The 21,679-nt window shown below is 33.9% G+C and overlaps 2 protein-coding genes across 2 annotated transcripts in view; one reads left to right on the top strand and one right to left on the bottom strand.

The window, feature by feature from the left end:
* LOC129222266 (cation-dependent mannose-6-phosphate receptor-like) overlaps positions 1–12,815 on the bottom strand; it is a 30,690-nt gene extending 17,875 nt beyond the window's left edge. Inside the window, exons 1-4 of the mRNA XM_054856745.1 lie at positions 12,662–12,815; positions 8,972–9,071; positions 7,860–7,975; positions 3,558–3,648 (exon numbers count right to left, since the gene is read on the bottom strand). Coding sequence (XP_054712720.1) covers positions 3,558–3,648; positions 7,860–7,975; positions 8,972–9,067 — 303 coding nt within the window. The 5' untranslated portion in view covers positions 9,068–9,071; positions 12,662–12,815. The remainder of the gene's footprint in view (positions 1–3,557; positions 3,649–7,859; positions 7,976–8,971; positions 9,072–12,661) is intronic.
* A 280-nt stretch (positions 12,816–13,095) lies between these two features.
* The window catches only part of LOC129221984 (polypeptide N-acetylgalactosaminyltransferase 1-like), a 36,301-nt gene continuing 27,717 nt past the window's right edge, over positions 13,096–21,679 (top strand). The window contains 1 exon segment of the mRNA XM_054856393.1: positions 13,096–13,840. Coding sequence (XP_054712368.1) covers positions 13,323–13,840 — 518 coding nt within the window. The 5' untranslated portion in view covers positions 13,096–13,322.

The raw sequence follows: 21,679 nt of genomic DNA on the forward strand, positions 1-21,679 counted from the left end.
GGTAAGTTTATATACATATGAGAGTTTATGACCAAACACCAAAGCAGGAGGTAATTTCTGGCTACGCTACTAACTGACTAAGTTCAAAAATATTAGAGGTTTGCAAATCATTTATTAGTATGCTAAGTATCCAAATCATTTCTTCATATGTATGAATTATTTGTTCGGGCACCAAAAAAATATTGTAACTGTCTTCAAGTACATATAAAAATTAGTGAGAAAGAAAATTTTTTTATTAAAGTCACCATACCCAAAAATATACAAATGCTGCTTAAGTGATAAATACACTGAATGTAAATTTGAGCCTGCTTTTACTGGATAATTTAATGTAATGAATAAATGTGTAAGTTTAGATTCATAAAGCTATATTTTCAAATTGAAAATACTCATTATGAGTACTTAAAAAAATAAGGGTAGTACAAAGTTTTTTAGTTTTTAAAAATAAAATTAAATAAAAAAATTTGAGGTAGCACATGTCAAAACAGGTTCCAATTTTAAAAAATATTAAAATAATTACAAGATGCAAAAGGATTGAAATCTTGCGCAAGAGAATCAAATTTTCGCGAAGTATGTTCACTGTTGGCATAATTTCCAAAAAAAAAAAGAATATTCTCTAAAACTAAACATGACTAAAATTGAACATAAAATATGCTAGTCTAGGATAGCATATGTGATAATAACATTCGATTGTGCGAAACATCAAAATATGTACAAGATGCAAAAAGATTGAAATCTCAAAGACAAGAAGCAATTCCTCGCGAAGTTCGAGTAAGTGCAATGCTGCAATGGTTCCAAAAATAAGAAAGCTTATTATCTATTAAAATTAAACAAAAAAAAAGCTATTCTATGATGGCGTATGTCAAAATAACTTCCGATTGCCAAAAATATCATAACATTAACAAGATGCAAAAAGATCGCGAAGTGCGAGTAAGTTCAATCTTACCAAGGTTTCGAAAAAAAAAAAAAGTAGTATATTACCTATTAAAATTAAACAAAAAATAAGCTAATCTAGGATGGCGTATGTCAAAATAACTCCCGATTGCCAAAAATATCAAAATATTAACAAGATGCAAAAAGATTGAAATCTCAAACACGACAAGCAATTTTCCGCGAAGTGCGAATAAGTTCAATGTTGCCATGGTTTTGAAAAAAAAGTAGTCTCTTATCTATTAAAATTAAACAAAAAATAAGCTAATCTATGGTGGAGTGTGTCAAAATAACTTCTGATTGACAAAAATATCAAATTATTTACAAGATGCAAAAAGATTGAAATCTCAAACACGACAAGCACTTTTCGCGAAGTGCGAGAAAGTTCAATGTTGCTATGGTACCAAAAATATAAAAATTAATTGTTTATTAAAATTAACCAAAAAATAAGCTAATCTAAGGACGTGTTATGTCAAAATAACTTCCGATTGCCAAAAATATCATAACATTAACAAGATGCAAAAAGATCGCGAAGTGCGAGTAAGTTCAATGTTGCCATGGTTTCGAAAAAAAAGTAGTCTCTTATCTATTAAAATTAAACAAAAAATAAGCTAATCTATGGTGGAGTGTGTCAAAATAACTTCTGATTGCCAAAAATATCAAAATATTTACAAGATGCAAAGAGATTGAAATCTCAAAACCCAGCAAGCAATTTTCGGCGAAGTCCAAGAAAGTTTGATGTTATCATGGTTCCGAAAAAAAAGTTTATTATCTATTGTAATTAAACATAAAATAAGCTAATCTAAGTTAATGAATGTTAAAGTAACTTCTGATTGTCAAAAACATCAAAATATTAACAAGATGCAAAAAGATTGAACTCGCAAACACAGGAAGTAATTTTTCGCGATGCTACATATCGAACACAAGTTCAGAAAATTGCACTGATGAAACATTCTTGATTTTTTTCAAGTGCGTACGAACCCGTGAAAAATATCGGTAGCAAAATGCTTTGATTTCACGTCATAACTCTTCCCCCAAACTTCTCCATTTGCTAGATTTCCATGTTACAGCGGTGAGAGGAGGAGTAATGACGTCAATCTGAAGCGAAAGAGCGAAATAATACCAGAAAGTCAAGTTCAATAGAAAAACGGCGCCGCGGCAGCGTGTTCGGGCTTAACATAAGTCAGCACACAGTATCTTTCAATGTAATGAAAATTTTTTAAATCTGATTTTTTAGTAAAAACAATACAAAAGCGGACTAAACGGACCAAAATGTTAAAAAGCGGTCTAAAGCGGACTTTACCCTAAAAAACGGACTTTGGCGGGAAAAGCGGACCATTTGGGAGCCCTGGGAATATCATATTGTTAGGATTATGGAGAATCACTCACATATACATTCTCTTACAATGCCACATACCACTACACTGGTGGGGAGAAAACTGCATAATAATAAGGGGGCATAAGAGCTCTGGAATCAATCGCATAAAATGTCTCCAGTGGCCCAAGCTCGATTATTAGAACTCCAAAATGCACATTATTACGTGTAAGCTGAAATCTTTGGAATTTTGAAAGCGGGGAAAATTTTATCTGTTTGCCCATTGCCGTATAGGCATAATACTGAAACTCGTCCGCTTAAAACGAGGGTCTACTGTATTTTATTTTAAAGTTTTTTCATTTGAAATTTGAGGTGAAACTAAAATGTTAACAGGTATATTCTGGTTTTGACAGTTGCTTACAAAATACAACTCCACTAAAAATGTCGTTTTAGACAGGAAGGTAAAACCGGGTTTATAGCCTGATTTTTATTAGTGTCCCAAATCTTGCCAAGATTATGATGAGCTAACTAGAAATCCAACTCTGAAAATCAAAGAAGACATGCCAAACTAAAGACAAATCTGAGATTGGCACTCTGCCCAACAATGATTAAAATCAAGATCCATCGAGTAGATTTCTCCTTAGAATTCATTTGTGCCAGTAGCAAAGCAAGAATAGAGTTTCGGAGGATATGATTAGTTTAGTCATTTTGTTTGGTCAAAAAAAGGAAAAATTCTACTTTTTCTAGGGGAAAAGCTCTCAAATCCCCATCCCCCCTAGGATTAATTTATTACTGGTGCTGTGACGAAGCCTGAGAAATGTCATACAAGTTTTAAAAGTATCTATATTATTGATGCTGGCCATAAAAACCTCAGTTTTTACATTCTCATAAATTATTTCAGCACAAAGCTAAGCATTTAACTCTTAAAAATTTTATAGAGCAGGATTAAAGTTATAAAAATTAATTTCACCAAAATTACAAAAATATGGAGACAAAAATATCAAAATGGAAAAGTAAGTTTACATAATTTACTTCAGAATATATTCAAAGATGATCAACTCAAAACAAAATGTGATTTTTTAGGAGGGGAAGACTGAAAACTTTGTGGTGAACTCTTAAATAATTATATGAATAAGGGAATAACAATCAAAATAAGATTCATTAACAAAAATAAGAACGACTTAAAAAAAACAAGGGTTTGTGTTTATCATGCTTCATTCAGAAAACTAGTAATATTAAAAGGTTAAAAAATGTATCAAAAAGGACTAACTTACTAAACTTAAAGAGAAAAATATACTATATAACCAATACTTACATAGAGATTTTTTATACTTGGATTTTCACCTGTCACATCAAGCTCAGGTTCATATGCTTCACTGTCACAAACTAAAGTAACATTTGTTGTCCTGAAACAAGGTTATAACAGGGAGAAAAGTTACATTTTTCAATATCCCTACAAAAACATATAATTTTCACCATAGAAACATTTTCTAACATTATTAGAGGGGCATTCCACAGTATTTTTGACATTTATGTAGTGTCTGTAACGTGACCTTTTTTGCCATAACTTTTTAATTTACCGTTTGATTTGCAAATTATTTTAGTTTCAAAATAAAATAATATGCTAATCAAACAATACTAGTCAAGACTGTCTAAATGTTCAAGCTCTGTCTGCGTCTGTCACACAGTGGCAACATAGTCTTAAATTTATAAAAAACTAAAAAATTGTTGAAAAATAAGAGGCATTTTAATTTTAAAGGATAAAAAACATTTTCTGTGTACATTTATGTGAATTATTGACACTATTGTAGGTAAAACACATTAGTTATTCTTGTCCTAATAAGAAAATAATTTAATCACATACTCAGAATCACAAATAGGAGTGCAATGGTATGTTACAATAACAATTATCAATAATAAGGTTGATCTATAAAGAATTTCACTTAATTAGCAATTTAATGACAAATAGTTCATGTGATAGTCTCTCAGAGGTCCCTCCAAAACAGAATCCTGACTACGTCACTGTAAACTTTTGATGAAAAACCAGGGGTTCCACGAAAAAAGTGAGCATTAAAAAGGGTTCAGCTAATCAAAGAAATTAAGAAACGCTGTTTTAGGTAAGAAAGAAATTGCTTTGTAAGCACATTTTAAGAAAAAAATAAGTACCTGTTTGGGTACAAGAGACGTAGCGAGCCCCCAAAACCTTTGGCTTTAACACATTTTGCAAACCCTAATATGGTATTTTATATAAATATAAGGACTGCTATATTAGGAGAGACTGTTTTTAGCACATCATTAAATACATTTGTACTTTCCCATTTTGTTATTTAAAATCATAACACATATTGGTTCATATAACAAATAATCTCACTTAAATATAGCTAACAATGTTTTGTTCAAAAACCCTAATAAGTTTGATTTCAACAGTAAACTTGAAATAGAAATATAGTTCAAGAACATTATTTGTAGCAATTGATTTTTGAATTAATTTTTGCTACCACAGTCCAAAATAATAATACAAATACAAAAGTGATGGCCAGCAACCGACCCAGCTAGGCTGATCCAAGTCAATTTATTAGTCCCCAGTGAAGATCAATTCTTCATTACAATCTATTTTGATCGGCTGTTTTAAGTTCCTACAATCAGAGGTGCCGACTGGGGCTTATTAGTGAGGGACAATTTTTTTTTTGGAAGTTGAAGACTATTTTTAGGCTATCTTGAGTGACTAGGGCTTCTGATGTTCTCTTGCATGAATGTTTTGGAATTGCTGTTTTAAAAACGCCATTTTAGTATTGTTTAATCAACATTTAGGGAACAAAGGCATTTCCAGGGTTGTCCCCCAATTTTTTTTTACTTTATTTTAATAGTCTAATTAATAATAATTATAAAAAAAAAAAGAAGTTTAGACTGTTTTTGGCAATGTAGGCTCTTCCGGAAAAAAATCTTAAATTGATGTCTTAGACACAAATTAAAACCACCTTTAGAAAACTTAAAGCAAGGAGTTTAGGGTTCTCTTACAGAAATTTTGAAAAGTTTAAAATATTTTTTAAACGTCTTTTAAAACATTATTGCAAATTACGATTTCAAAGAACTTCCAATTATCAAAAATATTTACAAGATGCAAAAGGATTGAAATTTCTATCATAAGATGCAATTTTTCACTCAAAATACAATTTCAAGTTCAACATGGCTCTCTAAATTAAATCATTCATCAATGATTTGACTTTGATTGGGTTTGGGGATCGTTTCTGCTGGACTGTAGGGGTCTTTCACTTTCCTCTTGAATGAACAGTGTCTAGCCATGAGCAGCTGGTTTTGCACATCAAACGCGAGACGTTAGCGAATCAGCGAGGAGAGGGACAACATTTCAACTTTTCTTGCACGTCAAAATGTGATGTCACGCCCTAGAGGAGCATGAAAAACTGCTTCCGAAGCACAATGCAAGCAATAATGAAAACTTGGGAGAATTTTTTTAAAAAAACTTTTTGGTCACCCTGTGGCAATTGGCACAGAAAATTTTGGTGGCCATGTAGCAAGTGGCGACCGTCAATCTACATCTCTATGCCTAACGCGCCAAGCGACCACTCTACCGGAGCACAGCCCTTTTGCAATTGAAGTGGATGTTATTTCTTTGGCAATAATAAATGTTTCGCCAAAAAAACAATAAAAGTATAAAATCTTATTAACAGTAGCTTTCAAATCTTTATATATTAAGCGCTGCGTTGCCCAGCTTTGCCCGGCCTACCTTGAGAATAAAAATTGTGTCAATTGACATATATTCAACAATCAGGCTTGAATAAAAGAAAAAAAAAAAACACCATGCAAAATTATCCTTCCAAACAATGACGACAGATATTAAAATACTTTTAAGAAATTAAAATGCGAAAGATGGATTGGCGTTGGATGCAAAAGCGTAACCATGGAAACATGAAATAAAATAAGTTTAAGAAATTAAATGCAAAATAAGGAAAGAAACAATGGATTCGAAAAATTGTAACCATGGAAATGCAAAAATAAAATGGTTGACAACCTGAATCAAAATGACATTTTTTGAATTTGATTTAAAAATGCTTGTAACTTTTTTTTTCCGTTGAAGATAGAAGCTATGTTTTTCAACCAAAGGTCGAGAGAGATCTGGAGAAAAAAATGTCGCTTTTTCCAATGGTGTCAAAAAGAAAACTGTGGGACAACTCCTTCACTTTTTATTGATAGATTTAATGAAGAAAGTAGTGCCTCAATTTCAGCTAAGCCTAAAAAAGTTCCGAGCTAAAAACACAAATTACTCCTGTGTAATTAAGTTAGAGTATTGAAACAAATTGCTTAGAACGCAGAAAATTCTACTCTTTTTAATGATAGATAATATTAATATTGTGCAAGTAATTTTTCACTCCCATATTCGGGAATTTATGTGAAATTTGGGCCTAAATTGGAATAAAAAAACTATTTATTGGATTTTTTCAAATTATAGCTTATGTCACTCAGTAAGAAAGCACCTTTCACATAATGAAAGAATGTTTCAAATAGGTGCAGTGGTTCCGGAGATTACCTCGAACATATAAACACACAAAAATCTGCTCTCTCTCTTTATAATACAAATACAAATGTGACGACCAGCAACAGGCACTGGGCCCAGCTAGGCTGGTCCTAGTCAATTAATTAGTCCCCAATGAAGATCAATGGCCCTCTTAAAGCTATCCACTCCCTTGCTCATTACCGCCTCTTCCGGTAAGCTATTCCAAGTGCCCACGACCCTGCTAAAGTAGTAGTTTTTCTTGATTTCCAAGTTAGCCTGAGATTTAAATAGCTTAAAACAATGACCCCTTGTCCTGCTTTCCCCGCAAAAATTTAATCCATTTACATCTTTCATATTGATAAATTTAAATAACTGAATCATGTCCCCTCTGACTCTCCTTTGCTCCAGGCTATACATGTTAAGCCTATAAGTCTGGTATCATAATCTAAATCTGAGAGTCTCCTTACTAATTTAGTTACCCTTCTTTGAACCCTTTCCAATACAAAAATATCTTTCTTCAGATAAGGCGACCAAAACTGAACAGCATACTCCAAATGAGGTCTTACTAAACTCCTATATAAAGGCAGAAGAACTTTCTTAGATTTGTTTGAAATAGACCTATTGATGAACCCAAGCATTTTGTTGGCTTTGTTACTAGCAATACTGCACTGTTGACTAAACTTGAAGTCCTGATTTATAAAGACACCCAGATCCATAACATTTTCTGCCTGATTTATGACTGATCGCCCCCCTGTAAACGATATCTCATACGCTTATTTCCATGACCTAAGTGTAGCACTTGACATTTCCCTACATTAACTGCCATACCCCATTTATCTGCCCACTTAGTAATATGATCTAAATCCTCTTGCAGCTGTTTTACTTGTTCTTCATTTTCGACAATCCCCATAACTTTTACATCGTCAGTATTAGTATAGATAAGGACCTCAGGACTGTTATGACCAAAGCATTTTTTTTTTAATTTTAAAAAGCTAAATTCCGGCTGAGCTAGTGACTGAGACTAATTTAGCAATTTTATTGCATATCTAAATTTACATGCTAGTTAAAAGTTCAACTGAAATTGAAAATAAATCCATTAATTACCTTGGTGGAGAAGTGTATATCATATGGAGAGTATTTGTTGCACTATCGAATGAAAAATGTACATGGTCTTGATCACCACAGTCAAAATATTCTCCAGTTGAGCTGACTTGGCATACCTACATTACAAGAACATTAAAAATGAAAAATATTTAATGTGATACAAATCTTGGTACTTTAAAAAAAATAAATAAACAAGTTAAGCTGCACAGATGAATGTAGTTCTGTACCCTTGTACAGATCCCTTTTTTCCACAATCACCCTACTTTTCAGCATGAAGCCTCAGGATTGGCAGGTGAGACAGAAGAGGTGGTGGGCTCATTCCCATGGCTCATGCTCATTTAAGGATGGCATTGTAAGGATGAATAAATTCATGTTAAATCTTAAAATTTTGATAGCATCTAGGAACCAACAGTGAATAAATTTCAAAATTTTTAATAGAGGGAAGAGAAGACCTCCCTCTATGCAAGCCTTTTGTCGGGAAAAAGCATTGAAATATGTACAATTCAGGGAATGGCCAGAAAAAGAACAAACCAGAAACATATGCTAAAAGATTGCTACACAATTGGATGTAAAGCGATAAAATTGAGTAAGGTAAATTTCCACGCATATATGAAAAAACAGATAAAAATGAGCTGTGTGTGTGTGATATGCTATGAAAAATGTACACTCACATGCTCTTACAAATCAGTTCAGAATTTTAACTCATGGACAAATTTTGTTTTAAGCAGGACAATAAAAACAAATTTAAAAATGAATTTTTATGAAAAAAGCAATTCTTAAAATTATTTTAAAAATAGTTTTTTCAACCAATAAAACCAACCTATATTGGTCTTTAATATATTAAAATGCTATAAATTTTGTAGAAAAGTTAGCTTAATCATAGAAAATGTTCAATCCTATATGTAATTTTTATGCATGATGCATAATAATTGCCAAGTATGTCGTTCTATACAAACATGTATGTCAGAGAGTAGGAAAAAGCTTCATTTGCTAATACTATACTTCATACCCACCTTTTAGCACAGGATCGTAAGATTGTCTGATTGCTGAAATAAAAAAAAATATCCTGCATAAATTCATTCATTTTTAAACATATAACTTAATAAACTTACTGCAACACCTTTGGCACATTCAGAGTCACTATTTCCTAGAGAGAATGCAAAACAAGGGTTGTAATAGTATGTGTAGTTGTCAACTGCCTTAATCATCCACCTGTAGAAATACAATTATTTTTCTTAACATAAAACAAACAGCAACATTCTAGAACACAATTTCTATTTAATTATGTTTTAAGACTGTACGGAGTATGCAGTTTCCATAGAAAATCAATGCCAGTTGACAAACAGCAAGGTGGGCGGTTTCAGGAGAGAATATTTTACATTCCTATTCAGAACATCTTTTCCACCGTCAATTTGAGATGATCTCCGGTGATGTTAGGGAGAGCGGAGGTTCGAGGGTCCTCCTCTGGTAATTTTTTGGAAGTGAAATTCTGAACTTGCATTTATATATTATCTTCAATTATGTTAGGAAGATGAGGTCCAGGAAAATTTCAAAATATTAGCTCTGAAAACGCAGTTTTAAAAAGATTTTGGGTGATGCTAGGGAAAGGAGAGATTCAAGCAACATCCACCAAGAATTTTTTTGAAATTGAAATCTTAAAAAGGTAATTGTAAGTTTTTTTTTTTGATAAAAACTAGGACATCGACATTTATTCAAAAGTTAAGTTCCGAAAACGAAACTTTTACCGACCTGCAATGATTTTAAGAGGAGGAGTCATGGCGAGGCTCTACATGGAATTTTTTCGAAATTGAAGCAATAAAAACGAGATTTCTGACGTGCTTTTACTGATGATGACGAAGGAAGAGGGAGGGGGGTGTTTATTTGAAATTTTTCGATGCTTTATATTCAAAAATGGAGTTATAAACGATCTTTCATAGTGTTACTAAGAAGAGAGGATCCAGGGCTTTTACCCAGTAATCAATCGAAACTTCGGAAAGAAATTAGAGGGGTAATATTTAATACAGAAAGATGAGGTTAGTGGACAATGTAAGGATATAAAGGTCTGGTGTACCTTTGAGTCCATGACACCATGACATGGACTTTTACGTGATACAGAATCTGAAAGTGAGAAACGAAGCAGATCGATAAGGAAAGGACCATGACCAGTTACAAAAATTGCTTGGTGTGTGGTGTTTTGATTTAAATTTGAGGTTTTAATTTAATTTATGGGAATAGGTCAAAAAATCTTCTGTCATGATGTTATGAGAAAAGTAGGGATTTGGGGGTTTTCCTTTTTTTTTTTTTAGATCAAAGTCCAAAAAAGGTAATTTTAGACGATCTTCAATGATACTATGGGAAGGAGATGCTTAAGGGGTCTCCGAAATTTTTTCGACACTGATTTCTGACGCTCTTTAATGATGGGTGTGGGGATGTTTCTATAGGTCGATTGTGGCGGAAATACTCTCCTCGAAGCTGAAATCCCAAATCGCTGTTGTAGGCCATCTATAATGAGGTTAAACTAAGGAATGGGGTTCGGGAGTTTTTCCAGGAATTCCTTAAAAAAACTAAGTTTTAAAAACACTTTAGGCAAGCTTTGGTGACTAAAAAGGAAGATATAAGCTCTTTTGGATCCCTCTTTTCCCCCCCTTTTGGCTACGTCCCAATCTTCGTTTATTTATTTTATTGATAAAAAATTATGAAACAGCCTCCAACAGTGTTCTAATTTAAAACCATTTACATTTACATTTTCCATAATAAAATTTTCAATTTACAGCCTAGAAATTTTTATTTGCTTGAAATGCAAGCGATCTGAGGCCCCAGGTAAAAAATACTTTTCTTGAACTGATCTGGTGCTTTGGTGACCTTAAATAACCTTAATGATCTTTGGTCTTTTTTTCACTTTATTTTATTTTAAATATCATTCCTTCTTCACCTTTTGATAAAGTTTTGTTTCAATTTTCGATTCATACATGATTTTTACATTTCAAACACTTAGAACTACTGGTGTGACTATTAATTTCAATATTTTCAATCTCTCTCGCTATACTTTAATTTTTCTCCTAGTTAAGCCATATTTCTGAGGCCTGTGTACTTTTCTATATATATAACTCTGATTTTCAGGATGATATTTTTCATTTTAAAAAAATAGGACAGGTAACATGGTAGAAAAGTCCGGTGTGTCGGCGGCCCTTGAGAATCATATTTTTTTTTATATAAACATTTTTAAACTGAAGGGTCTTCAACCGTTTTTTTTGAACCCTTCGAGGGATATTGAGTTAGAGAAACTGAATATTTTATTTTTTGCAAAAAAAAATGTTAGAAATGCACATTTTACTTAATTCGTCTTTACTTAAATAATCTTTATAATACAGAATTTTGGATGCTCCAAATTGTGTTTTAAGATAGGATTTTCTGTCAAAAACTTATTGAAAAAATACTTTTGTCACTTTTATCGCAATTGTTACGAACTACAATACATAACAATTGTGAATTGCCATCCATAAGTAAGGTAAATGTGAATTGCAATTCATAGATGAAATTGAAAAATGGACAAAAGTACTTTAACTTTTAAATACTGCCATTGGTTTTCTGTTTTTTTATTGCATTACTAAAATGAAATTGGCGGGCCCATTTCTGAAAACTGGGCTGGTGTAGCACGCCCACGGGCCCTTTAGAGACTGCCTTGCAACCCTCCATCCGTGGGCCCATGCGTAAAGAGGGATTGAAGCTAGAGAATTTACGTAGCGGTATTTACATTTACAGCTGTATTTGTAGACAGGGCAACTGACCGGCCCGAAACATGATCAGCCCACCGGGAAAATGCCCGGTTGCCCGCCCGGTGTATTCGCCACTGTCTAAAAGACTTAAATGCTTCAAAATATCTGGGGAGAGACAGACTTCTCTCCTATAACATTGCAAAAGATCGTCGAAAATTGCTTTTTTAAAACTTAAATTCTGAAAGGTTCCCATTAGGGAAATTTAAACCCTATTCCTTACTCTAACATCATCAAAAGAGGGCCTTCACTTGCGTTTCAGGAATTAAATTCAGAAAATTTGCCGGTGCATGGTCCCTCAAGGAAGGGGCGATCGCCCCGACTTGTATCCATCCTTGACTAAGGAGGATAATTATTTTGTCATTTGTAACAATGACTTTAAAAATTAATATTGGATTAGCTTGTGAAGATTTTTACAACAATATTAAAACTAAAACCCCTTGTGAATACTCATGAGGGGGGTATGCTGTTGTCCTGGTTGAACATTTTAGAAATCTGGCAAGCCTTGTTGTATACACATATTTCAATGGATGCTCTGTTGCAAACCAAAAGCTGAACTCTGTGTTTGCCATGCCGCCTTAATGCAGTGCATGCAACCAAGAACAACGAGAAAGAAAGCGCCATGTGTGACTTGTCGTCATACAATCATGAACACATGTCACACTCACCCGCCACAAATGCCTCATACAAATGTACCTAGATTAGTCACTAGGTACATCAGGTATGTGCCCTGCTATCTCTTCTTTTTCCTTTATCCCTCTATGTGTAAGAGGGCATTTTAATTTTAAATATATAATTTTCCTTGTAAGTTATAAAACACTGGGGGGGGGGGGGGAGGCGTACATTTTTTGCCACGCACATCATCTACACATAATACAAAAAGTTTACACAAATCAAACTCTTCCACCAAGACGCAAATTTTGAATAAAATTTAACAAAAATAAACTGAACATTTTCAGCTCGAATTTATTGAAAATTTTAAAAATATTTTCAATTCTGAAAGTAGTTTGTACAAAAATATCTAATTACCTAGCATTTGAATGAGAACCTAAAGAGTTCAGGTTTATAACACTTCCATTCTTGTACACACATTCACAAGGAGATTTATAAACACACGTTTCAGATGCTGTGAGGTGACAAAATGAGAAAAGAATGACAATAGCTGATAATTGCTTTAAATAAAAGCTCAAACTTTCATAAAATATTAATTTCCGTGCAGACGACATAACTTTCAAATAAGGGAAAAAGCGCAACTTTCAAACCAAACAGATGCAGTTACTCAGAAGAAACTGGAAGCCATGTGACTCAAAAAAAAAAAAAAAAAACTCTAAAGAAAACAACAAAATTCTGATATCCTTAATTTTAAAACTTTAACTCATCTTTTTTTGAATATTTCAAGAGTTCTGTTGTAAAAAATCAAGAGCAAATAATTTCGAGGAAAAAAATAATTTAAAACAACAAAAACTATTTCTCTCACTGCGAAAGTGAAACAAGTTTTTTGCAGTTTTCGCTAGACGACGGTTCACTTTCGAAGCTTTTGAACCATCTCTTTAAATTTGACATGTATGCGTTGGTATTTAACGCCACGTGTGTAAATTTATACCGGTTTTTTCTTAATATTTGGAATATGCATTACGTGCATACAAAATGCAGAATTGAGGGAGTTGAAGTGTGATACTTTTAAAATGAAATGATCTTCAGCAGAATGATGCGCCGAAGGCGTTTTACATTTTTAAAAATTATTTTAGTATGTTTTGCTATTATAGGAGTAATATTTTGGTTATATCAGTTGAACTCCGGAAAAAATATTTCTCTAGATACTGAAGAAAATGCGTATGCTTTCCCTAGATCTTTAGAGAAACAGATCTCAAAACTTAAAAATGGATATAAAAGTGCCAGACCTGCTCTTGCAGAAAATCGTGAAAAACTAAATGCAGTCATTCCGCAACCAATATTTCAAGAAGCAGAGAGCAATCGAGTGAAAAAACTTAGTGTCGATTTTTATCAAAATCGCCAACCTGAGCTTTTAAATTATTCTGTTCCAGTTATGAAAGTAACTCCAGGATTAGGAGAAAACGGAGCCCCTGTCCATTTATCATCATCAGAGCAAAAGTTGGCTGATGATGAATTCGATAAGGCTGCATTCAATGTTTATTTAAGTGACAGAATATCAGTTAATAGAAGTGTTCCTGATCCAAGGAATCCCAAGTAAATATTTCTGAGTCTTATTGCCATTGATTTTGTATTCAGTTTTTATGGTGAATTGTAAATTTCCTGTAGCAGTGTATCTAGACCTGTCTGCAGGGACCGACCAAGTCAAAGGTCATGATCTCCAGGTCAAATTTGGGTCAAATTTGGTCAAATATGGTGCCCCTTTCACAAGAAAATACCCGCACTTCAAAGTATTAATCTCCCAAAAAGGGGAAAAAAGCAGGTGTGTCTGTTTGTGAACTAGGCTCGTGTCCAGGATTTTATAAAGGGAGGGGTTTTGATTTCAGTGTTTTTTCATTCGTACCTGCATTTTCAGGAAAATATTAGAGCGTATTAAATAAATAGTGGTACCCACATGGCTTTGCCCCTAATAGAAAATTATAAGGTCTTTTGATTTGCCTGTTTTTTTACAAGTAATGTATGGTGAATTTTCTCGCCAATTGGCTTGTGCCCATATTACGCTGCCACGCTATGATAATTTCATAATTTACTCATCCATCTCATGATATCTTTGTTCTTAAAATTGGAATAGAAAAAGAACCACATCGAATTTTCAAAATATCGCATCGAGGTGCACACCCTCATGCTACAAACTAACTTTGTGACAAATGTCATGAAAATCAGCCGAACGGTCTATGCACTATGCGTGTCACAGAGATCCGGACCGAGAGACTTTCAGCTTTATTATTAGTAAAGATTCCTCTCCATATATTGGTCATGATGAGAAGCATAGCAGGAGGAAGGGGGTCGTATGGTCCCAGAAGTCTTGCTTTTAAATAATATTACCTATTGTTGTATTTTATATTGTCACCTCAGATCAACAGTAAGCTATCTAATCCCAGAAATAACACTAAGATATCTTACTGTTGCTCTGAGGTGACGGTATACGTGTCAGGACCGTAATAAACCTCACCTTCCAGAAGATAAATTCTGGCTGCTCTAATAACCTCAGTATTTATTCATTCTCCTACTTGTTTTGATTCAAACAATATTATCTGTTGACTGATCGGCATATTGCAACAAGTACAGTAAAACTTGTCTACAACGATACTATGGGAACCTAAAAAAATATTGTTATAGACAGGTTATCGTTATAGACAGTTTGATTATTTATGCTGACATTTTGCTGGGATCAAGGAAAATATCACTGTAGACAGGTTTATTGTTATAGATGGTATCGTTATACACAGGTTTCACTGTACCAAAAAATTCCACAAATTCTCGTATAACGTATGTTTTTAGGTTTTGTATTCTACGTTAAAAAAGGGTTCACTGCAGATGCAAATTCTGTTACTAAACACAATCACTTATGCATCTTCATAGTAGCAACCAGGGGTCGATCCAGCGCGAAATTGGGGCCGCTTTGCGGCCCCTTCACAAAATTCCGCATGGCAAAAGCGGCCCCATTCACAAAATTCCCCATCGCAAAAGCGGCCCCATTCACAAAATTCCGCTTCGTAAAAGCAGCCCCTTCACAAAAATTTATAAAAAGGCAGCCTTTCCACAATATTTTTTAACCGCAAATGTGTACGCATCTACGCGGAAGCCTACCCCTCATCCACCTTCCCCCATCTTATCTTTTTGCCTGCTGCGTGAGGTGTTTTTGCTTGAGAGCGTCAGAGGGGGGGGGGGGGACGCTTGTGATTGGTGGCTAGCGAAAATCCAAGAAAAATAATGAGCACGTGATAAAGAATTGATTCTGTGATTTTCTGCTGTTCCACGAGTGCGAAACGAAGACTGACTCATTTCACGCCACGGCAAATTAATCCCCTATATTCTGTTGGTTTGATTTGCTTCAATGACCAAATACTTCTGAATTAAATATTCCTTTGAATCATTGTAACTTTCAATTGTGTCTTAGTTGCACGCATCCTCCATTTATCCATATTATTTTGCCAAATTATGCACTTTTAATTCTCAAAAGTAGTTGCAAATTGAAACCTTGCCAGTTGCAGATCTTCTAGTTTTTTTCCTCTTTCTTTTTTTTTTAAATTTTTTTTAAAAATATTCTCCTGTTTTTTCAATTTGTTCCTATTTCCTTCAGTTTATTTTGAAAAAGTTTAAGGTTCATAGTTGGGGGGTTATCTTACGGAACGGACGAGCAAAATTTCTAAAAATTATTCCCGAACGAAGGTTAAGAAGAACACTTGAAAATCATATATTTTCCTTTTTAAATCAATTGCATAGAAATTCGCATTGAATACTGGCGCATGCTGATTCAAATCGTATTGTATGGCAATTAATCAAATCCTGTTAGAGTATGAGTGACTACGCGGGAAACGCCGAACAACCGATTGGCGAAATTCCCTGTAGTTTGTAGTTGATACTGTCCGTTCTCGAAAGCTCACTTGACACGATTGCATTTAATGAAAGAAAAAAAAAGGTGTGATTAGGCCAGGGGTACCCACTTTTTCTCCTATTCTTTAGTTTAAAGCAGCGCTTCTTGATCTTTTTTTGAACCGGTAGAACTTCGTCAAAAAATTTCACAGACCGGTAGAAATTTTTATTTTTTTTTTTCACTAAAATAAACTAATCTGTTTTGTCCTCCTTTTTTTAAACAAATGCCAGAAAGAAAACCCTTCTACTTAAAATAAACTTACAAAAGTTAATTGTAAGATTTTTTTTAATAACTTACACACTTTGAATGTAAAAATAAGCGCAGCTAATTTGTGTAAATTTTCATAAGCGAATAAATCTTATAGAGAAACCACAAAACGTATGTAAAGTAATGGATATATTAATGCATAAAATATCGTATAAAATTAGGAATAAAATTAAAATAAGGAAATTTTATTTTATTGGGAACGGGTATAATTCTTCGAAGACCGGTCAAATTTTCTCGCGGACCGGTGCCTGCGGAGAATTGCTGGTTTGAAATGCATTATTCATTTTTTCTTTCCTGCTATTTTTCTTGTAGACTGTACGCATAAGAGCAAAAGATAACTTCCAAAGTCACGCTAGTTTGAGCGTACAGCATACAGTAAACCAAAAGAGTAACGGTATTTTTTTTTTTTTTTGTAGTTGAATTCCTAGATTCTTTCTTTTATTGATAAAATACAATGCCAGCTGAAAAATATCGTCGGTCATTCTATTTAATCCTGCTGTCACCTTAAAATAAATATGAAACTTCCAGATGAGCAATTTCGGAATTTTTTAAGGCATGTCCGCTAATGGTGAGCAACGGGAACAGCGCGCAAAGGAAGTTTTATTGAGTGGGATTTTATTAAAAAGTGGCGGGAATCGCGTAATCTGCAGATGATAAATTAAAAATATGTGGTAATTGTATATTATTCCAGTTCGTTTTCTTTCTCAGTATTAATTTTTCTTTTGTAACAGATCGTCTGCGATCCAGGAGCGCAGACGATATTTTTCGTAGTTAGCTTGTTTGTGCCTTCGCGTGTTTAAGAGGACATTTTTTAGGCGCATCAAAGAATAAATTGATATTCTATTCGATTATAATTTGTGTGGGAGCGGATAATGGATAATTTTAGCGGATATTGGAGCGCTGGAGATAGCAGCCGCAATAATCTCAGTTTGGAGAGATTGCTTGTTCGTTGAAAATTATTCTTCAAGAAATTAAAATATGAAACGAGGACGTCCTGCAACGGGAGGTACCTCCCGAAATTGTGCGTATTATATTAAAAAATTTCGCTCTTCGAACGTTCGGTCCCAAAATATTGTGAATTTCTTCAAGTCGGCAATTAACAACCCCGATAAAATCGCTATCACCACTTCATCATGCAGTAACAGTAACGCAAATGTTCCCGTTTTGAAGGGCTCGGGAAATGCGGTAAAAGATAGTACATCAAATGACAGTGAGGCAGTTCGCGAAAGTATAACGATTTTTGAGCAGAAAATACTGGAAGTGAATCTGGAGCAACTTCAACTGATGATGATATTGAGATTGAGCCATCAAATAATGATTCAAGCATTGTATTTGAGAGTACAAATGGAAATAAGAAGCATGCAATAAATAAAAAGTACATTGCAAATTATGAAAAGGTGTATAGCTGGCTTTACTATAGTTATTCAGCTAAGGGTTTTTTTTTTGCAAAATATGTTCATCTTTCATGAATGTTAGTGATTTGAACAAACCTTCAGTAAATATTGGAGTTGATATCAAGAAAAGCTGTCACCCTATAGAGTTTTAAAAAAACATGAGTGCAGCAAAAATCACAGAGAGGCTGTCAATATACAAAAATCTAGTGCAAAAGGAGGAATTCTCAAAAAAATCTGAAAGTGAAGGGACTGGATATGAAGCAAAAAAAAAAAAAAAAAAAAAAACAGAAAATTGATTGGTAAGTTTATTCAAATTTTGTACTTATAATCATGAAGCAATGGGCCATTTTTGAGAATTTTGAATCTCTAGTTAGATTTTTGGGGGTAAATTTAGATGACAATGAAATGAAGAAGCATTTGCTAACTTGTGGTAAGAATGCCACGTATTTATCCCACCTTTCAGTTCAAAACATTTATCTTTGAAAATACCAAAATTCCGTTGTTTTCAGGAAAATCCTAAATTTTACTTTGATTACGCAATATATATTTAGTATTAATTTGTGTTGAGTTTCGAAATCCAATTCTAAAATAACTTTACTAAAAATAAAATTCTTTTATATGCTGTTTTTATATTTTTATTTCTTTCGAAGATCTTGATTTCCTTACATGCGCCATGGTAAATGAATTTTTCGCATTTTTGATGTTGACTGCACCTTGTTAAGTGGCAAACAAATAAAATTTCTTTATATATTTATTAACATCATTAAATTGCAAAGTTTTAAACGAAATACCTACTCTGTAAGAACGTCACATGTCAAAAAATTAAACGCTGAATGCTGGTGCAGTATTATTTTGGGTTTTAATTACTTTTAAGTTTTTCAAACACATACATTCTTCTGTGTTAAGAAATATGTGATATCTTTGAGTCTGTTCATATTGTATTTATTGGGAGTTATCATTAAGTTCAGCAGCATGTGCAATTTTCATTGATCTAAAAGTATTTGAGAGGGGCAAACAGTAAATCTGTTGTGAGACTTTCACCTTAAGAAAGTGTGCCTTGCATATGTATATTTGTAAAAAACAATAAATGTAATGTGTGTCAAATTACGAATAAAATGTTAAGGGTCTTACTTCCCCCCTCCCCCAGTGCATTTCCTCTAGGCAGCTTTCAGGTATTCTTCAAGAACTTGCAATCACCCCTGAAACCTGTCTAGGGCTTTTCTATAACGATACGACAGCTAAAAATGCTTTTATATAATCTTTTCCAAGAAAAAAATCACAAGAAGTTCTTTTTTACGAAAATAAAGAAAATTCACAAAAATATTTTGCTTTTTCACAAAAATAAAGAAAATTCACAAAAATATTTTGCTTTTTCACAAAATGGGGACCCAAAAAATGAAACCTGGATCGACCCCTGGCAACACTCTTTTCCTTTTGTGAAATGCTCAAGTCATCATACTCCCTTTATAAGAAGCAATATTAAATTCAATGAGTGTTTTGTATTGACAGCCCATTCAGCAGTTCTCCATCACTGCTTTTCCAAAATATGATTTTATAGTTGATGAAGAGAGGACAGTAAGTTACCGGGAAACTTAAAAAAGAATATTTCTTTTATATGCTGAACAAAAAACATTTAAGTTAATTTTAAGTCAAATGTGAGCTTTCCGTCATTTGGCTTTTTATTATTTTCTTTGCCCAATGGGAGGGATTTAACCCCTAAAACTCTCCCCTTGGACAAGGCCCTTATTGAGACACATGTCAGGTTAAGTAAGTTTTATGTTGCACCTTATCAGGGCCGGATTAACATCTATTTACGCCCCTAGGCCAAAACTTAAAGATTACGCCCCATCTCACATATCCGATCTCTATTGAAATCGTATCACCCCCCCCCCTCCCCCAGTTATTCCCGGAGGCTTAGGCCAGTGCCAAGTGAATATTTCGGGCTCCCATGATTGTTGACAAAATGAGGGAAGGATTTCTTTGTTTTCCTTCGCTGATATTCAAATGGATGGGGGGGGGGGGGGGGTCTCCCGGGAATTTTTAGAAATTGAAGTGTTGGAAATGCAATTTTAGGCCATCTAAGGTGATTTAACGGAAAGTAATGGCATTCGGAATTTTCCTCGGAAAGTTTTCGAAAGTGAAATACGTAACCTACGTAACTGTATCTTATGTTTGATGTTACAGAAAGGGATGAATTCGGGGACTTTCTCCTCTCCCCCCCTCCCTCCTCACGTCGCAATTAGTCTTAAAAACAAATCTTATAAGATTTTCAAAAAGGTGGAAGTAGTGAAAATCAGGGTCACGCCCCAGGAAAGTTTTCAAACTTAAGTTCCTAAAAACGAAATTTTAGACGATTTGTTGTGATGTGAAAGTGGGGCGTTAGAAATCTTTCTCCTGGAAAAAAAATCGAAATAAAAACTGTAAATGTGCATTTGTACTACCTTTAATGCAACTGATAGTGCTGGATGATGGGATAGATTTGGGGACTTTCCAGCGGAAAATTTTTGCAATTTTAGATGATCTTCAAAGTGTTGAGAAGAGTCGGGGATCGGCAAGAACGCTCTAAATATAAAAAAGTTTAAATAATTTTTGAAAATAATATGGAAGCAGGTTCATGGAATTTCCTCTGAAGTTTTTATGAAATTACAGTTATAAAAATGCAATTTTAGGCTACCTTTGGTGAAGTAAAAAGATGGGGTTTTGCTTAGGAAACGCCTCCCTCCCTTTATTTTGCTTTGGTCGCAATCTTTTTTTATTTTTAAAAATATTTTGTAAAACATCCTGCCCCACTTTTTCTTTTCCAAAAATATTTAACTGTTTTATTTTTCCCATAATGTAATTTTCAAATTTCTCCCTCTAATTCCTGTCTGTTTGGAAAACGAACGTTTTCGGCCGCAGAAAAAAAAACTTTTGGCGCTTTAGACTGAAATGATCTTTAGCAGTGATATCTTATGCAATATTTCCCGTTTTATTTAAATTTAAATATCATGGCTCCTGAATTTCTTCATACATTTACGTGTTTCATTCATTTTTACCTTAGGAAGATTTAGAACTGCTGGTGTCTCTTTCTCTACTTTAAAGTTTTCTTCTATTTAAAACGTATTTCGGGGCATCAATGCATTTTTATCCACTTTTTTGTGATCTTTGTGATGATGTTTTCACTAAAAATGTTCACAAAAATAATATGTTGGAAGCAAACCTCGATAACCGATATTATTATCAAAAAGTATATGTAAAATTGTGCATAGTAAAATATTTATTTGGAACTTGCATGCAATGCATGTGCGTGTAGAGAAGTAAAGCAGTCTGTGGTGCATATTTTGTGCAAAATAGGTGATATCATTGCCAGAGGAGCCTCAATTGGGGGTCACGGGAGGTCACTGTTACATCCAAACTTTCCTTATTTGGCAAAAAATATCCGACAGTTTGGAAAATTCGAAGACAACATGATAATATTTTTGTTTGTACGGATGTCTAACGTCTGATTTCTCTTTTCGTTAGATGTTGGTATGCAACGTGCATGCTCGTATTTTGTCATTCGGCAACAAGTTTTATAATTGAACATTTTCAAGGTCGTGATATTTACTAATTTTCCTGTGTGTGACCTCTAATACGCTTTTTACTTTACAAAACCAGGGGCGAACAAGCCTACCGCCGGTCCAAGGTTCGGTGCGCCCTCGAACCTGTTCGCCTTCAGGTTTTTTTTTTTTTTTGTGTCCTCAAATCTGTGTGACTCCCGGTTTTTTTTCCTTTCTTTTGGCGCCCTCAAACCTGTGCGACTTCGGTTTTTTTTTCCGACCCTCGAGCCTCGCCTTTTTTGGGAGTCCCGGTTGGTGC

The sequence above is a fragment of the Uloborus diversus genome, chromosome 5 (assembly GCF_026930045.1).
Source record: "Uloborus diversus isolate 005 chromosome 5, Udiv.v.3.1, whole genome shotgun sequence".
Classification (NCBI taxonomy): domain Eukaryota; kingdom Metazoa; phylum Arthropoda; class Arachnida; order Araneae; family Uloboridae; genus Uloborus; species Uloborus diversus.